Source organism: Electrophorus electricus, chromosome 7 (genome assembly GCF_041902795.1).
Source record: "Electrophorus electricus isolate QZ-2024a chromosome 7, ASM4190279v1, whole genome shotgun sequence".
Taxonomy (NCBI): domain Eukaryota; kingdom Metazoa; phylum Chordata; class Actinopteri; order Gymnotiformes; family Gymnotidae; genus Electrophorus; species Electrophorus electricus.
Window position 1 is genome coordinate 6,117,714 of NC_137503.1, and position 18,710 is coordinate 6,136,423.

The 18,710-nt window shown below is 40.7% G+C and overlaps 1 protein-coding gene across 6 annotated transcripts in view; it reads left to right on the forward strand.

Annotated features, from left to right (window-relative positions):
• The window catches only part of lrp8 (low density lipoprotein receptor-related protein 8, apolipoprotein e receptor), a 115,573-nt gene that overhangs the window by 19,603 nt on the left and 77,260 nt on the right, over window positions 1–18,710 (forward strand). Inside the window, exon 1 of one of the 6 annotated variants that reach the window (XM_081717465.1) lies at window positions 15,656–15,754. The exons of the other annotated variants lie outside the window; for them this stretch is intronic. Within the exon in view, the coding sequence (XP_081573591.1) occupies window positions 15,715–15,754 (40 nt within the window). The 5' untranslated portion in view covers window positions 15,656–15,714. Of the gene's footprint in view, window positions 1–15,655; window positions 15,755–18,710 lie in introns of those variants that run through there. 6 annotated transcript variants of the gene reach the window in all.

Consider the following 18,710-nt stretch of genomic DNA (forward strand, 5'->3'; position numbering starts at 1 on the left):
TTGGTTTCAAAACAGGAGCTAGGCTGACCCCACCATTGGCCTCAGGAGTCTGCAGGGAGTCGGTCCTAAATGCCAGCTCTGAAGGGAAAGGAACAAGCCGCAGTTGCTCTCAGAGCAGCACGGCCGCACCTGCGGGTCTTTTAATAAAGTCACTAGTGCCTGTTAAGAACGCTGGCTTTGTCATTTTCTCCATTAAAGGCTCTGAGTCCCAGTGGCTGTTTTAGAGTGTGTTCCAGGCTGACAGCAGACGACCACCTAAGCAGCTTACCTTGATTCCTGCATGCACCAACAGCACACCAGACCCCGCATCTCACAAAGGCTGCTACACACCTGGGCCCTTCTCATATGCTATGCTATGTTAATGCTTTTGTTGACAACGTGCCTTGCTGAAATAATTCCGGGCCTGCTGAGGCCAAACTGAGATGTGCAGGGTAAAATGTGACGTGTAATGTGGTTTGGCAGTTAATTTGGCTTGGCAGGTTCAGCTGTCTGATTGGGGTTTAATGAGAACTGGTTCCGCCTAGCTGTGATCTTGATTAAGAACTCGCGGATTTGCAAATACAGAGACATGCCACTTGATCTGAGCTGGGAGGAAAATTTATTTGGCCTATGCTTCCTTGAAGCATGTGATCTGAGCCATGGTCCCATGTTTGCCAGCCTGCACTCACTGCAGATTAGACTGGCTTTAGCACCTTGTTTTGGAGGTCCAGCCTGGTCTCGCAGAGGTACGTACAATGGTTTGTATGGCTTGCTGTGTTTCTTGGCTTGGCGGGCAAGCCTGGGCCTCCGATTCCGGAGGGTAACGCGGTACGCTGACCTGCCCCCTCTCAGCAGGCAGGCGGCCCCCACAAACTCAGCCAGCTTCATTTGATTTCCACCTCAAGCCTCGCTCCTGACATCACCATGACCTCAGCACAACCTTCTCCATGGTGATATTTTTGCCAGGCCCGTGCCAGGTCTGACCGCTCTGATCTGTTAGGCTCTCACTTGGCGGGTAGAGTTCGGTGTGATATCCCCCCATGGAGGAAATGGCATTTCCTGGGACTTCACCAGCTGTCACACTACTGTCCCCTACCAGCCTGCTGCTGGCCTAATGTTACAAGCATGCCTCCCTCTACCTCTGCAATTCAGCATGCAAACACACATCAGGGCATTTACATTTTTCACTCTCATGCTGATTTTTTTTTTCTTCACACATTTCACAGGGCTGCTGTGCTCACATTTGCTTGTTCTGTGAATTTCCACCCTAATTTGTGTGTGTGTGTGCACTTGTACATTAGAGAGAAAGAGTCTGAATCATCTGTTTTCAAATGCACTGAAGCCAGAGTGTTAATCGTCAAACCACGTTTTGTCAGCTTGTGAGCCAGTGACTCCATCTCAGGACTATTTATGCAGGGCAGTCTTGCCCTGCGGGTGTTCTGTGACTAGAGGTATGTTACTTGAGGTTCTGTGACTAGAGGTATGTTACTTATACTGGACCTGTAGCTTCGTTAGTGCCGTGGGCACTACAGTGCTCAGTTAGTGGGAGAAATGGCTACTTGCCACAGCATTGCCACTCATCTCAGGTCCATGAGTATCTGTGACAGTGTGGTGTGCCTTCACGTCCTTCGCAGGCGCTGTGATCATCATCTCCCTTCTGCGCCATGAATCCACTCACAGCACAAGCTCAAGAGGGGTCTGCATGAGAGAGGGTGGTGCGGGGCACGTAGTAGGCCGTCGTGTCGTTCCTCTTCACTGCTCTTTCCGCTGCTGTAATTATGGCAGTGCAAGATTCGGTACTTAAGGGTTGCTAATAATATGGAGGAGAGACAGGAGGGAATAACACGCTGAGATTTCATTGAAACATGGTGTTGTTCTCTGGCCTTCTCCCGCAGTCTGTACACAAAGAGGCAGGCTTGCCCCTTGGCAAGTGGCAGATATTCCTCTGTCGCGGCAATTTGCCAGACGGCTTGCGACGCTAAAGCCTGCTCTTCAGATCCGATCCGATAGGTTCCCGCTTGTCTGTCCGCTCCGCTCTGCTGCCCGATCCCATTTCTCGCACCTCCTCTCGGCCACGGGTGTTAGAGACTGTCTCCAAGATGCGAATGTCTGCTTTCCTACCTTGGCCAAACTCACACGCCTGCATGAAGAAGGCTCCATGAGCCAGAGATCAGCTCATGCGCTTGCTTCCCTGGGGAGCGAATGTGTCTGCGTGCATGGCGTCAGCCTCCTGTTCTGCTGGGCCTGTAAGCACCCAGTTTGGTGCAAAAACCCACTGACTCGCTGTAGGAAGGGTGTGTGTTTAATTGGTGATACACCAACAGATGTTGTGGCTGTTGGCAGGAGGGGTTAATTAGTCTAGTAGGCGGGAGCTGCCATGTTGAAGCGTTTGGTGATGTAATTCCACTGTAAGCCTTTTCGTTCATGCACTAATAGTTTTCATAAGCGTTTTCTCCTCAGTGGGGGGTTAAAGATGTTCAGAGTTCCAAAGCTCAGGAATGACCTGTCACTTGCCAAATCCCCACATCTTAAACATTCCCCAAATTGAAGAAATAAAAACATATTCTACATCCTACACAAAAACAGTGACCTTACTCATCATAATTGCAGCTGAAGTTTTCCTACATGTGTTGAAAGTCTAATTCTGCCTTACTTACCTGTTGATCGGTTTCTAGCACCCGATGTCCTGAGGACAGAGAATAGGACAGGATCACTATAATAGACTTAATTATGGACTTAACCTGCAGACTGTGGTGAAGAATGATGTAGTCCCACTCTCTGGAGTAGGAAAGCCTACAGACCTCTTATCAGGGAGTCTGGTAGGCCTTTTAAAATTTTAAAATCTATTTATAGTTTATTGTTATTGTTAATTGTGTAATATTGATTTACAAAACTGTCCAGAATGGGACCCTGCCTGGATGGGTAAGAGTGTGAGGCTTAATGCAGTTAAACCCTCTCTGAAGGAGTGCGAGTCTCAGCAGTGCGAGTCTCAAACATGGTCAGGTGTATACGCATGCGTGTGTGTGCGCATGCATGTGTGAGGGTGTGTGTGTGCGTGTGCCCAATTGTGAGTGTGTGTTATTATACAACGGGGCTTAGGCTAATATTTAGGATACCTTGACTGTTGTCATCTTGTGTATAGTTTCTATGTGCATGTATAGTAGTCTATACTCCTTTCATGACACCTTTGAAAACCTTATCGTTCTGTCTCCTGTGTGTTGCTGTTTAAAATGAATAGAGCTGAATTTTTTAATGTATTTCATATATATATATATATATAAAATTGTGAAATGTAATCTTTTATTTATACTGTGTAATTTCTCCCTAAACAAGGGACTCTTTGTACATGCATTTATTTTTATGAGGGTAATGAATAATGTTATTGGAGTGCTTTAGTGTGGGAAGAAGGTAGATCTGCAATCCCCCCAGTTCACACGGTGCACAGACAGCCCCTGGGAGGATGGCTCCTCTTCTCTATCATTTCATTTCCTCCGTTGATGGATTTCTTTTCATGATTATAGCCCAAACACCAGGCACTCTGATTCAGCTCAAATTCCTGCCTTCCATCTTCACCCCCGATTCCCACCATCCATCTTGCTCTGATTTTTCTTTTTTTAATGCCATTTTTCTTTGGATCTGAGTATTGGAATGACTTGGAAAGTGAAGTGCATAGTAATGGCACACAAATGTGATGCGGTGGTGGGTTTTTCCTTCTGTGTTCAGTAGTGTTATAGGCACAGGACTCGGACATGTGGGGGTCATACAGACACAGACGTGGCATCATTCTCTTTTTCTCTTGTGCCACCTCTTCATAGCCTCGTGACGCCTGAGAGCCGAGACAGTGCTCCTCATTTGTGGCCTCTAGTTTCTCCTTCTCTCTCACTGATGGGCAGGCCCTGGTATCTCTCAGCCTCTGTGGTCTTTGTGGTGCCATCGCGGCTGGATATGTACACCCTCTCATCTGCAGAGTCATCGCCACCAGGAACCCTAGCCCTGAGCTAGTTTTACTAGCACCATCCATATTTTCACCCATCTGGCTCTCTGCCCTGCTGATGACAGAGCAGCTCCCACCGTGGGCTCTGGAGCTGTGTACTTCCAGGCTTCAGCATCTATTCACTTAGCCTTCTCATGGTGTCTGATGTTTGAAGTGTTAATGCATGTACCTGAAGGTGCCCCGCTGCATCGGTCGGCTGATCCGTGGCATCTCACTGTTCCTTTCTTCTCCAATGACACTGTGATTTGTGCTTGGCAGTGATAGCGTCATCTCCTTTTAAAAGGAAATGTAATTTTTTTTTTTTGGGGGGGGGGGGGGGCTTTTAGACAGCTTGTGTGTTGGGAATTTTAATCGAAAGAGAGCCTGGCTTTGTGATGTTGTGTCACTCTGTTGGAATTTACTGACTGTGCACTTCCCCTGTGCCCTTCCTTCTGATATTAGCCACCTCCAGGGCCCTTTAAAGTGGGTTTTAAAGGCATTTGTGGCTGTGCGAGTGCGGTTCTGCGTGTTTGTGTGTGCACATGCATTTGTATGTGCATGTGCGCACTTTCATATATGCACATATGTGTACATGCATGTTTTTGTGTATGGTTACGTTTTGTGTTGTTTTTTTTGTGTGTGTGTGTGTGTGTTTGTGTGTGTCAGTATCTGTGAGTGTTAGGGAAAATGTGGTGAAACTGCTCTTCCAAAAGCTGCCTGCTCAGGTGGCTTGCAGTGCTATGGAACATGTTCTCTGTGAGATCAGGAAGATTGCACTGCACATTCTATACTTATGAGGGGAATTGGTCCCAGGACTGAGCAGTGAAATCCTCAGCTGTCTCTGAGCCTTAGGTTAAGTAAAATTGCCCTCTCTTTATTTCCTCGTTTAATAAAAACAGGATTAAAGGGCAATAGCTAATGCTACTTTGCAAGGCTGTGTGTTGTGCTACTGTGGTTCACGGGAATGTAAGAGCTGGATTTCAAGAAAGATATTATACATGTAAAGATATTATATGTGTATATGTGTATAGATGTGTTTTCATGAAACTTGGGCATTGTCTTTGAAGATCATGAAAGACCACACTCCTGAGCATACCATTTTTTATTCATTAGGAAATTGTTAGTAGCTGTAGAACCAAAGTGATAAAAGCAATTGCTTATGTTATAGTACTCTGAAACCAAAAATATGGATATGGAACAAACACGAGATGAAATTGTGATAAACGGCATGATTGGCCCAAAGGCTTCATTGGTCCGTGCCAATAAATGATTCAAGTAGTGAGAACAAGCAGTGTTTCAACGTAAACAACAGTTTTTTAACAAATCGTAGCAGTTCCACAAACAGCTGGGTCACCTGAGCCCAACAACAAGCTTTTATAAACATCAGCTTTTAGGCTATTGTATATTTTTATGCGCGAAGCTTTACCGATTTTTATTTATTATGACAGTGCTTAACAATGCCATTTTAAAAGACAAAGCGTGGCTCCTAACAGATAAGTGTAATTGAATTCCCGCTAAAAGGTCCCGCGGTCGAAAAACACCCTTCCTTTCAGCGTACGTCTCTCTGAACCGGCCGCGGTTTTCTTGAAGCCGTTCTCTTTGGGTATTCCAGTGCAGCTGTCCCTGGAGCACTCCATCCTGTTTCTTCCTGCTTCTCCGTCGCGGACAGATGGCCGTTTTATGTTACACAATGCTCGAGCTCAAGCAGCCAAGAATCTGTTGCGTTATTAAGTTTTGTCTCGGTGGTGAAAAAAATAATAATTGCGAGCTAACCGTGGGTCAGGCTAGCCGCGGCGCAGTCAGAAGGTTTAATCCGGATACGGGGGAGATGTAAACCGCTCGCACGGAACAAACGCTTGTGCGCCAGAGATGAGACACGAGGGAAAACGCCGCCTTTATTCATTAGAATGAACGGTGCTTCATAATAGCCGTTCAGGATCTATGTGGAGAAACGTTTGTTGCGTGTCTGGCAGTGGCAGCCTTATAGATTTCAGAAGAAATCATAGGTCTACAGTTGCCTAAGTAGCAGGAGTATTGTAGTGATGGTTGAGAATTAGAAATGTACCCAATTGCTGTGGTAAGTTCTGCAGAAATGTAGCCTTATGTCAGGAAATGATTCCACAAAAGTAGTAATAAGATTTGATGCCAGGTGCTTATAGAGATTACTTTACGAATTTAATCCCACTCTAGATACTCTGCTGGTATCTAGACCTATCACTGTCCAGAGAGTAACCTCTAGTGTCTTCAATCCACAGTTGTTATTGGCTTTATCATATGATGAAAAACTCAACCTCATTTTATTAAAAATAAATGTTTTGTCTCACTTGGATTCTCACTCTGACTCTCTATGATCACAGGAAGATCAGTACACTTTCCTGTCTGTGTTAATTTCTGCCTGTGGCAATCAAAAGCGCTTCCTGTAAAAAAAATGCCGTCTTTTTCATTCTTGTGCACTTCCTTCAGTATTTACACTACTGAGGCTTTTAAGATGAACCTTAGAACAGGGCTTTTTATCAGCTGTGTGTGATGATTCTAAAGAGCTTACGTGTGCAAATGCCACCCCCTCACACACACACTGTGCCTCAACTGACAGGAAGCAGCATGACTTGGTTGAATAGGCTGCAGCTCTGCTGCATGTGCGTAGTTCAGCCTCTTTCTGTGCTCTGCAGCCTGGCTGTGGCCCTTGCTTCCATATCCATCTGTTTCCAGATTTGGCAGAGAGCAGGAGATGTGCTTTTAACTAGGCAGAATGAGGGGTCTGAGGGAGAGAGCCAAGATGATACAAAGCTTGATGGAAGTCCTGGATGGAGGTTGGATATCAGTGATGCTCATTTGAAATGTATATGTTTAGTCACCTCCTGAACGTAATTTAAGAATATTTTGGAAGGTTTTCTCTCTGTCTCAGATCTCGGCTGTTTAATTAGTATGTGTGGAAGATGCTTATGGTTAATGTTTTTTTATGGATGCAAATTGTGAACACTTATGGACACACTTTGTAATGGTCCTAAAGAACAATGCCTGCATAAATCTTGCAATTCCAAGTGAACTGGAGTGGCTGTGACCAGACTGCTTTATTCTCAATGGTCATGCCACTTCCACACTCACTTTGGGCCTTTTCCAATCCTTGCAGGTTTTCTAATAGCCTTTATACAAAAGCTAGATACATATGTGGTATAGTTGTAATTAAATGATTTCGTAAAAATAGCCGATATATTTGTACAAGATCGGCATGTCAACAAATACAGAGTGCTTGAAAGGGAACATATATGGAAAATATTTTACTGTATTTGAAAGGGGCCAAAATAATGTAAAATAAAATGCATAAATACTAACATAAATAATCTTATGATTTTATGAAATCATTTTATTTTTTACACTGTTTTTACATATGGATCAAAAGCCTTGTACCTCCACATGTGCTATTTCAAACGGATTCTTCCTAACTATACCATTAAGGTCCCAATACTAGAGGTCATGGTTCTGGATAGCTATAGATATACTTCTCCAATCCTTTAAAGATATCAGACACAATCTACTCTCATATAAGATTTAGAAGGATTACTGCTATACAGACATGGAGAAGACAGCTTTATAGGACCACTATGCAGTTTTCAATTTGAGATTAACTACAGATTATTAAATTGATAATTTTCCTTAATCTCTGCCCTGTGGGTGAGTTAGCCACAATGAACCAGTTCATTAGGAATAAAACCATATTGTCTCCATGTAATGACTAAGAATCAAAGGTGTTTATCTACAATTAATACCATTCAAATGCTGGTCTCATGGTGCCCTTCCATGTTATGTTCTTTCTGCCATATTCTGATCTTTAGGATCAGTGATATATGAAGAAAATATGATGTCAACATATAATTATATATAAAGCATTGTATTTTATCTGTCTTCAATTGGCTTCTTCTGCTGTGGTCCACAAACACAGACTTGCCTTGTATACTTACCAACCAAGTTATATTTGGACTTGGTTAAATTTATGGGTACATTTTATTTCAATCTGTCAGAACCAATAGTTCCTAATACAAAAGTTGTATTATACTGTAGGTTCTAGAATACCATTGCCATGGCTGTTCACCTGCTAGGTGTTATGACAAAAGTGGGTGGCAGGGCCCAGTGAGCTTCATTTTACCATCCTCGATGGCTGGCAAGGAGAGGAATCATGCCCAGATAGCTGAACCCTGCCTATTCATCATGCTGTAATCACTTTGCAAATGACAGCCTCCAGGAAGCTCATTCTAGCATGACAACCCCTGAGACACTCACACACCTTCATAAAAATATGGAGAGAAAATACCGTGTGTACACAAGCTATTTGTTATTAGATGGAGGCATTGGATTACATCTTTGTTTATTAATTTCCTCCTCCTAGTTTCCATAGCTGTAATGTTTGTTTGTACAAATAAATCCATTGAATAACCTGCATATTAATGTGCTTTGAAGAGAAATACAAATAGTAATAATAATAACTTCCTTTATAGTTGTAAGAAGAATACAAGAAAATAAATAAATAAAGTTTAAGGTTATCTTTAGAATAAACAGGAAATGCATTAATTATTCAAAAGATTGTGAACATATCTTGAACTAAGTCAATAATAGACAAATGCAATGTGCTTAAACTTCTCCCCACCATAGGAGTGAGTATGTTAAGATCACAGGTTGAACACCGGCTCTAACAGCCAAGACCCTGCAGGAATGTCTTGAACTTGTCACTTCAATGTCTTCAGGTTTGTTTGTTGTATTCATAAAAATGTGAAGGAAATGACTGCTCCTCAAAAAAAGTAAGAAAACAAACAAAAATCAAGCACAAAAACCCCCACTGCATTAAGTCTCAAATTTGCAGATGATCACCTGAATGTTCCACGGTGCTTCTACAGCAGTGTTCATAAGACGTTGATAATGTTCAGTGCTGTTATAAGGACAAAACAAGTGTGCACATACACCAAAACCTCAGCTGTGAAGCTTGATGGAGGGAGTGTCATGGTTCCAAGCTTCTTGATGCCTTGCAGCCTGGACAGCTTTTTGACATAGAGTCAAAATAGAGACCAAAAAGTCAAAATTGTGTCAGGAAACTTTACAGGAGTATTCAAGGATTGTGGTTCATCACTTGAATAGCCTGAAAGTGGATGTTGCAACAGGATAACCTGAACAGGATAACCACAAGAGGAAATAAACTTCAGAATGGCTTTAGAAGAAGGTTTGTGTCGACATGATGAGATGATGTGATATAACCTGAGGAAACCTTGTTGTGTTGTTTTGCTGCAGGAAACAGAGTTACTGCTGTACTTTACCAAAAATAGCCATTATCAAACATTAAATCAAACTAAATAATGAGGAAAAAGAAATGGAGAGTAACAGAATGAAAACCTGGCTAAATGCAATAATAAAAATGGTTTGAGATCATTCAAGTGTGTTAACTCTCAGGTGCAGGAGAAAATCCACAGCTTGAGGCCATAGAATCTAAAAATGATTCCTCAGTCTTCTTAGGAGTGGCCAGTGTTTCAGTGTTTTATCTGATTTGCAACATGTTTAATTATTGCTTTGGTGGAAGAGATTATTAGGAAATTAAAATAAGGATCTTACAATCAATTCTAAAAGATAAAGTTGAGCAGAGAAGGGATTTAAAAACCAGCAAAGCCTAATGTAATCACTCATTCAAGACTGGCAAGGGCATTCTGATTCCATTGTACATTTTTAACCAAGCTCTTGGGTTGGCTGGATAAGAGAGAATTACAGTAAAAACAAATTTTCCAAAGTAGTAGAGCACAGACCTTTTTGACAGATTACAGAAGTGATTCAGGCAGTGATTACTTGCAGACATTACTTGAAGGCGAGATCACTATCCAAAATAACTTTTAAAAATGAATAGAAATAAAAACAACTCCCAGTGATGTCAGTTTAAGGCTTGACCAGGGAGGCTAGTCTCATTTTGGAGCCAGTCAAGGAGAATCTCATGGACAGCTCTTTGAGATATTGAACCAAGCTTTAAGGAAACCAAGACATCAAGACAAGACATCTTAAGTCTTTAGCAACTGCTTTTTAAAAAAAATCTGGTGGTCCTAAATTATTTACACATAAAATGGAAGGCTAGGGATGGTTGTAGTTACTAAACACAGGGAACAATACTTCTTCAGTAGATGTCTATCAAATTGTAACACAGCGGCTAAGCAGGATGCAGGAACGAGCCGTGTAAAACAAAGTGATACATTTATTCACACAACAAACGACAACGTAGCTCACAGGCTATCATAAGGTTCAACACCGACAACCAACAATGACTACACAAGACTTTACAGTTGTGTGAAAAAATCACTTTTTTCCCACACAGGGCCATGTAGGTTTGGATTTTTTTTCCCCCTTAATATTAAAAACCTTCATTTAAAACTGCATTTTGCATTTACTTGTGTTATCTTTGTCTAATATTTAAATCTGTTTGATGATCTGAAACATTTAAGTGTGACAAACATGCCAAAAAAATTAGATATCAGGAAAGGGGAAAACACTTTGTCATTGTTGTCTTTTTCACATCAGTTGCCTTTCTATTCTTCATCATTCTCTGTTTAGTAAAATAGTGGTTGCGGTAGGGGGAGATGGCCTGAGGTCTTTAGTTGTCAACAGGGCATGAACACATTTAGTACCTCGATAATTCTCAGTTACACTATCAGGGCATGAAAAGGGCATGAGAGGTGAAAGGGATCATGAAGGTTACAGCAGAGCCTGCAGTAAGGGAGGGCTTGGTAATAGTCCTCTCATCACATTGTGTACCAGTGCAGATTGAGAATTCAAAGAAAATAAAACAGTGGTCCAACATTTAGCCTGAGGCCCCTTAATGACTCCCTCAATAAACAAGGGGGTGGCCAAGACAGTGATGTGTCAGATATTATGTACAGTAAAAGGAATTCACTAGCCTAGTTCCCAGTAATTAAAACCTAGTAAAAATCAAACAAATTCCTAGAAAAAAAATTCCCCAAATTCAAGAAAACCTGTGCTGTGTCTATCAGCATGAGATGACCCTGACTGCTACAAAGATGTGCCTCAAGGTTTACAAATGTAAAAAATCTCCAAGAGAAATTTGATTCCAGCATAAAATAAAATGGTGTAGATAGCTGTAATGAACACACACATAGAAGATCCAGTTGCAGAGGTTTTATTTTAGCAACCAAACGAATACGTGCAGTAAGACAGGTAAACATGGTCGGGTCGGTCCGGGGTCGATGCACGGGGTAGCGTTCAGGAGGTGTCCGAGGGCCAGGTAGAAGACAATAACCGGGAAAGCACACAGGATGCGGAAACACTCGGTACACCACATAGGAGCAATACTTCGCAACTAGTATGCGAGGAGAAGCTTATAAAAAGGTAGGTAATGAGGGAAATAGGAATCAGGTGTGTGCTAGAATTCCGGTGAGTCAAATCGAGGGTGTGTGCGAGTGGGCGTGGTCGTGCAGGGCTGATGGTTGTTCCTCGGGTTCATAACAATAGCCAAATAAAAACAAAACACAAGTAAAATTTAAGTGCATGGGAGAAATTCCACAGGATACAAAATGATTTCTGTCAAACCATGTCTCCCTCACAAAAATTATGTCAAGTAAACAATTTACTATAGCCTGGCCAATTATAAAAGATTAACTTATTGGTTGTTGGAAATGTATTGCAGAAGTATAGTTGCTCTGCACTGCATAGTATTTTTCACTATTATTAAATTTCATAGTAATTAAATGATTCTTATAGGAAAATTTCTCCATTGTATTAAAACCATGCTGCAAGCTATTTCAAATAACCGGAGTGTTCTAGAAAGTGATGTGATTTCCTGCAGATCATGTTATACTGGCAGGAACAAGAGAGTTTGTGCTTGCAGACGATGGCCAGAAGCTCCTCTATTTCCTCTGTCTCATTTCTCAGAATCAAAGTGGATCTAAGGGGAGATGGCAGGGTTCACAGCTTCTTCTTATTAGAGTGCTGGGTCCATGAGACCGGCTTTGTAGCAGACTTGTTGCCAGCATCAACCTCCCGACAGCATTCTTTCAATAGAATGAAACCGCTTAGCTTTAAACAGGTCCTGCTTTCTCAAAACAGGTGAAATTTGTCTGTAAGATTCAGCTTGCGAGCAGCACATGCAGACGGAACAAAGCGTGCGGCTCCGGCAGACTGCTACAGAGGCCGGTCCTCGGCTGGCTGCAGGAGCTGGACATATGTGCTCTTGGGGCGGGGAAGAGTAGGGAGTCCGACAGGTGAATAAAACCTGTTGTTAAGTCTCTCATTGCTTTTTGGAGATTCTATTGGAGCCTGTATGCATCATAACTCACAGGGAGAGGCAGAGGAGGATGTTTTTACTCACAATCATTTGTTTCTCAGATCCTGTAAGTAAAGCATGGGGATGATCAGTTTTGGGACAGGTGAAACGATATATAAGTGACAGCAGCTAGAGCGTGAAGCACTGTAGTGTGTGTAGATGTGCACACTGACTTTATTACAGAGACTTTATTAGAGAGTAATTAAAGAAATGAAATGGCCTCAGACTGCTTGTCGGGGTTATAATCAGTGGCTGATTAAGAGCCTGCTACTACAGTCTCAATCTTTGGAATGTGCCTCATCAACCTTGAATAGCAAATAAACCCTAGTCAAGGGAATTGGACATTCAAGTACGCTAGATATTAAATATGGAATGGAAATCAGACAGATATTTTTGTTAGGTTGTTTAAATAGTTACTTTTATTTAGACAGTGCATGATTTAAAATAGGAGTTATGTAATCTTGAAAACATTAACATTTGCATACAAATGTTTTATGTTGACTAAGTTGACAGAGCCTAGGTTATTATTTTTCAAAGTTAATTGCTTAGCCATTTGTTTTTCTGAGAATTTTTGTGCTTTTTATATTAACAAAAATGACCTAGAAATGAAGTGGTGAAAATGCCTGAAGTGTTTATGCTATACCACTCTCTCCCCAAGACAGACGCCCCATAAAAGTACTATATTGTAGATCAAGTCATATTTGTACTATATGCATTTGCTCACATTTTATTTCTTTATTCAGATTAGTTTTTACTGGAGATGGCATGATACCATTTTGTAATCGATCTACTACTGATATCTCGCATTTGAATGTCAGCTGATATTGATACAGAACTGATATTTTTTCATTAAAACCACGAGATCTGTGGTTGAGTTTTTTGATTGAAATTTAGATTGTTGGGGAATATTTTTGTATGAGATCTAATATATATGCTATCTTTTTACAGATATCATGCATGGATATGACAGATAAATATAAATAAAATGATTTAAAAAAAAGATATTTATTCCTTTGGTCACCACCTGTTTGGCTTCCAGCACACAAACTCACACTCCCTCCCCCTCTCTCTCTCTCTCTCTTTCTGCTTAGCATGACTTCCTCAATGACTGACTGCTGAAATGTGTACATATACTTTGCATTTTCTTCTCATTACTGAATGCAAATGTAATTCCACAACAACTTATTATTGACCTTATAAGTACTCATCTTGTGAATTTCAGAGGTAAATCACTGTCCTTCCTGCTACACACCTCACACACAAAAGGCACTAAAAGAGATAGAGAGACGTGTACCCCAAGTCTTCACTCGACCTCTGCGTAAAACCAATAGAAATGCATTCTGGTAATGATTACAAGATGGTTATTCTTTATAGCTGAAAAATAATGTAGAGAGAATGATATTAAGTTATTATTCTTTTTCAAATGCTCAAATTTTCCAATCCACCTTAAAACTCAGCAGTTTGTTTCTGCTTTTTCATGCAGCTTAAATATACTTAAGACATAGTGTAAAAAACTTTGTGAATGTAGAGAACGAGGGTGCTGTACTTGTTCGGTTAGTCTTTCTCCTCTCCTGTTTGCCTGTTTCTGTCACATTTAGCTGCTCTTGCTCATTCCCCTCACCTTAAACTTCCTTTACTTCACCAGTATGAACACCATTTTTTTTTTTTTAAAGAATGGATTATTAAATAAATCACTGTTGGTCATGGATCCATGGTGGTGAATATACTGTGTAGAAACATGTGACATGCTCAAATTAACCAGGTTCAAACTAACTTGGCTGTTATCAATTTGTTATTGTACTATTTTTAGTCTGGATTTGTGATTTGTATCAGATCAGTTTCCTTAAAATATTTCTTCCCAATATCTGATCCAGCATTTTTTGCTGATATTGACTCATTTCCGATTTGTGGTATAGGACTGGTGACACATCTACTTTTTACTTTTAATATTATTCTTTTTCTTTTTTAAGTTAATCATTTTGTCTTTCCTTGTGTTCTCTTTGGAATTTTGTATCTTTGTTTATTTTTTTTATCTTAGAATTTAAATATTACTTACTTTGTAGTAAGTAATTCAGTGTGGAAAGTTGGAAGGGGGTTGACATAATGCAGCCAAATAGATAATACAACCATGCAACTGTCTCAAACTCTCTTTCTCAAATTACTTTCCTTGTGCGTGGCAGCAAACAAATTATTAGGCCGCATCTGATATTCACGTAACTAGTTTGATACTGGGTCCGCAGCTGAAAAAAAAAGGCAATTTTAAAGAATGTCTTTTGATTTCTGGATATTAAATAAAAGAGAGGATAAAAGAGGTCATTACCAGTGAGCTCACTCCTGCTCAATAAAATAAAAGCCATGGATGCATCAAGGGCACTTAGACGCACCACTGCCTGGCCGTTAATAGAGAGAATGAGGAGCTATAAAACGAGAACTGGGGGACTAAATCAGTATGCCACCATGAATGACTTTCTGCCAGTATGATCTTTACCCACCTTGGCCACTGTCCTGATGATGTAATGAGACATTATTTGTTAGTTAGTAGTAATAGCTGTTATTTTTATCCCATGTAACCATGATGACCATGTTTTGGTGGTACTCCAGAAATGGGATGTGTGGAGTCACGAATCTACTGTAACTGACTCTGGGATCATGTTCTTAGCCTGATGTACACTCTCACAATGTGCGGTCTTCGAGGCAGCTAGACTTCATGCTGGAATAAAGAGTTGTCTTACGTCTCCCTACGGATCTTCTTTGCTCATGAGTGACATATGGAACTTGTAAGATACAGGTCTTTTTGACCTTCTCCAGAAGAAACAAAAGTGTTGAAAAACTAACGCATGGAAAATCACCTTTTTCTTGATGGGGAAAGAAAGATGTTCTAGCGGTGTATCCTTTCATAAAAAGGTTTGTCCCTGTTAAACTCGGCTCCTCTAAACAATTACATGCATAAAGAAATTTAAAAAACACATCTGATTGTCCCACTATGTGGATTGGAAGGAGCAACTGTGTTGGTAGCAGGCGAACTAAGCCAATCATAGTTGAACACCTAGTTCTACATACTGTGGTCTTGGTAGGGCTACTCTTGATCAATGAGCCATTAGCAACAAGATGACCAAACTTAGTGTAGTACAACCTTTGCCATGTAGGACAAGCTTTGTCATTTCTTAACCTTTTTTATGTCTCTGCCATTTGTTGACTGTCTGTCTGTACACTAGGGCCTCAACCCAAATACTCCTCCCCTCTTTCCTGTACGCATCATTGCCTTAGGTTTTGCAAACACAGCAGTGAGTCGTGAAATGAGGTTTCAGTGCTGTTATTGTTCAACCCCAGCCAACCCCAGCCTGGTCCAAAGATTGATGCCATTCCTCAGTGACTGCTGTCACTATTTCCACCAATCAGAAGGGTGGATCAGCAATAGGATTGAGCTATAGAAGAGCTTCCAAGAGCAGATACTGGAAATATGATGCAATTAAATATGGAACATCACTGCTACAAAATAGGTGAGAATGTACCAAAGTGTGGCAAAGTGTGATTAGCCCAGTAAAATTGTTTACAAAGGTTTGCTCAGAAGCTTTTGATCTTGTAATGTTCTCTGAAGAGCAAGAGAACATAACTGGTTATATATTTATTTTTAGTGGTTCACAGTGTGGGGAACATCTGAGACCTTCTTTTAAAATATCAGACTTATTTGGAGCTTCTGTATATCGATTAGGTTCCATCAAACAGTAATTCAGATACTATAGTATGGTCTGCTATCTCTTTGATTCCAGTGTTCATTGATTCCAGTAATTCTAGTGTCAAACAGACGAACAGTTAATAGTCTTTCCGTGGAAGTGTCAAAAAAGGCGACTTTCATCTAATCAGCTTTCAAATACATTTGGCCAGCCAATTATTATTGTCTTTATTTGTGTTTTTGTTGTTATTGTGAGTGGCAGATCGTGGTGAGGGTTACTTTTAACTCCTCCACTTCCCACTCTTTGAAGTGCCAGAGTAGGGGTGTTGGGGGGCAGATTTACATATGCATCTCTTTTATCCACAGAAGTACAGATAAACTACTTCTGTGTTTGGGTCTTCCTTCCTTTTGGTATTGTACTATGAGTTGAGCCCTTGAGCTAGCAGTCACGTTTGGCTGCTGGGTCTGTGTTGGCCATGCTGGTCAGTATCGTGATCATAGTGCTGCTGGGATGGCAATGAGGCAGCAGCATGCTGTATCTCCCACTTCTCTCTCCTTTAACCTTCATAATCCCACTTTTGTGTTGAACACCACACTAAAGATGACCCTCATATCTGTATATAATTACAGCTAAAGTTGGCTTTTAGAATTAAGCAAAATGTTGCTTTTGCATATTGATCCTGTTAACATTATTAGCTGTTAAACTATTATTAGCAAACAGTATCAGTGTTTTTATATCTGCTTATTTAAATATACTTAAATATACTTATTTAAATATACTGAGTAGTACAGCACAGTACAAGGCCTTCACCGTAAACCACTGATCGGTAAACCACTGCACTGCTGCGCCAAGTGCTTCTTTTGATTTGGAATACAGATCAACGCATCCCATTGTTTAGCATTCCCAAAGGCATAGCATGCTTAAATAGATAATAGAAAATAATTAACAGTGCATAATGTGAGGCGTGTCTAAGGGAACTCCACTGGCGGTGTGCATCTCCTGGCAGATATGGTTAAGTCCATGCACCACCTAATATGATGGTGCCTGTGAAAGAGTCCATGCTAGCATGGTAGCTGGCCAACAGTCAATAAATATTAAACTCACATTGATCAAGCACACCATCAAACGCAAAACAACAAAGATAAAATCCGGACTGACATAAATTATACAATATAAATATCTGAGTTTTTTTCCCTTTTCTCAGAAAAGTAACCTCTTCAAACACATCCCCCATGGGCTATTGTGTCTTTCATATGGAATCAGCTTTGAGGTAGTAGGCTTGTTCTTTTTTTCTCTTGTTTGCTTTTCAACTATAGCTCAAGTTCAAAGAGCATCTTAGTTTCTTTGTCTATAACCGTTCAGAGCTAATTGGTGTACCATAGCACTTGAGGTTAGATTTCTTAAGACCGCTAAAGATTCTGCAAGTGTTTCTGGAGATATCACTTCGTGGCTTTATTCTGTTAAAAGGTTTCGTTCAGTAAAAACCAGATCAGGCAATGATCTACTATAGACACTAAGATTTGCATAGCATAAGTTTGTCCATGGATCTAATGACCGAGGCATCGTTTGTGTAAACGGGCTTGAGAGCAGTGAATGCCAGAGCAGCTGGGCATGGAGCGATGGTTAGAGCTCTGTTGCTGTTGCCGCACACAGTGTGCCCTATTCTCTGATGACCCCGCCCCCCCCCCATGGCCCCCATATGGCCCCCATATGGCCCCTGCGGTCTGGTCCTGCACTGAACTCCAAGTGCAATTAGGCAAATAAATCCTGGCCAGGGCACATAAACCAGGGTCAGTGTTTGCCCTGAAGACCACAGTGGCTTCAGTGTGTGTCCTCAGGATTATTTTTCCTTTGCCTCAACACTTGTACATCAATGCTTGAATGGTATTATGCTCAAGTATAGTATTAGTCAATTATTATAATTATTATAAGAATAGTATTATTAGTATTAGTTTTAAGAATAGTATGGTCAATTCATTGTCTCGGTTCTAATTAAAATACATATTAGTCATGTGATAAATTATGTGACATGCTAGAATTTTCACAATATTATTATATAGAAATAAACCACAAAATGTAGCATGAGTTGATGCTAAAGATGTATCCTCAATAACTGAAAAGAAAAGATTCTTACCAGATCACAGGGTGGACATTACTGAAGTAGATCTTTATTCACTTTCCTTCTGACAGTTCTCAACAGATGCAGTCTGAAGTGTTGGGTGCATGATGCGGTGTGTGGTGGTGAGGGGTCCACCCCTCTGCCTTCAATATTCTGCTCACCTGCCTCTGCAGCCATCATCATTACCGCAGCAACAGAGTTCTCTGTCTTTGAGGACTGATTTAATGTGTGGCTTCTTTATATATATATATATATATTTCTGCCCTTGACTTTTATTGAACTAGTTCAAGCCCAGCTAATGTCCAGACTGAGAAAGTAAAGCAAATTATTTCAGATGTCTTGATTAGCAGGTTATTAAGGACCATCACTTTACATCTTCACTGAAGTTTCTAGTCTAAGGTAATTTTGGTTATCTATCATTTGTTTCATTTTTAGTTTATATCTGTTCAAATAATGAAACATTTTATATTGCAGGGAATATATGATCCTTGTGTTTATATAAATACTTTGTTAGCAGTTATATACATCCTTTGGAAGGCAAACACTACCTGTGTAACCTTAAAGGAGTTCTGTAATGCCTGACATTTGGAAGAAAATTGTACTCCAGCTTCCTTTATCTCTGATCTCTGTGACATACTTTCACAGACCACTGCCTCCCCATCC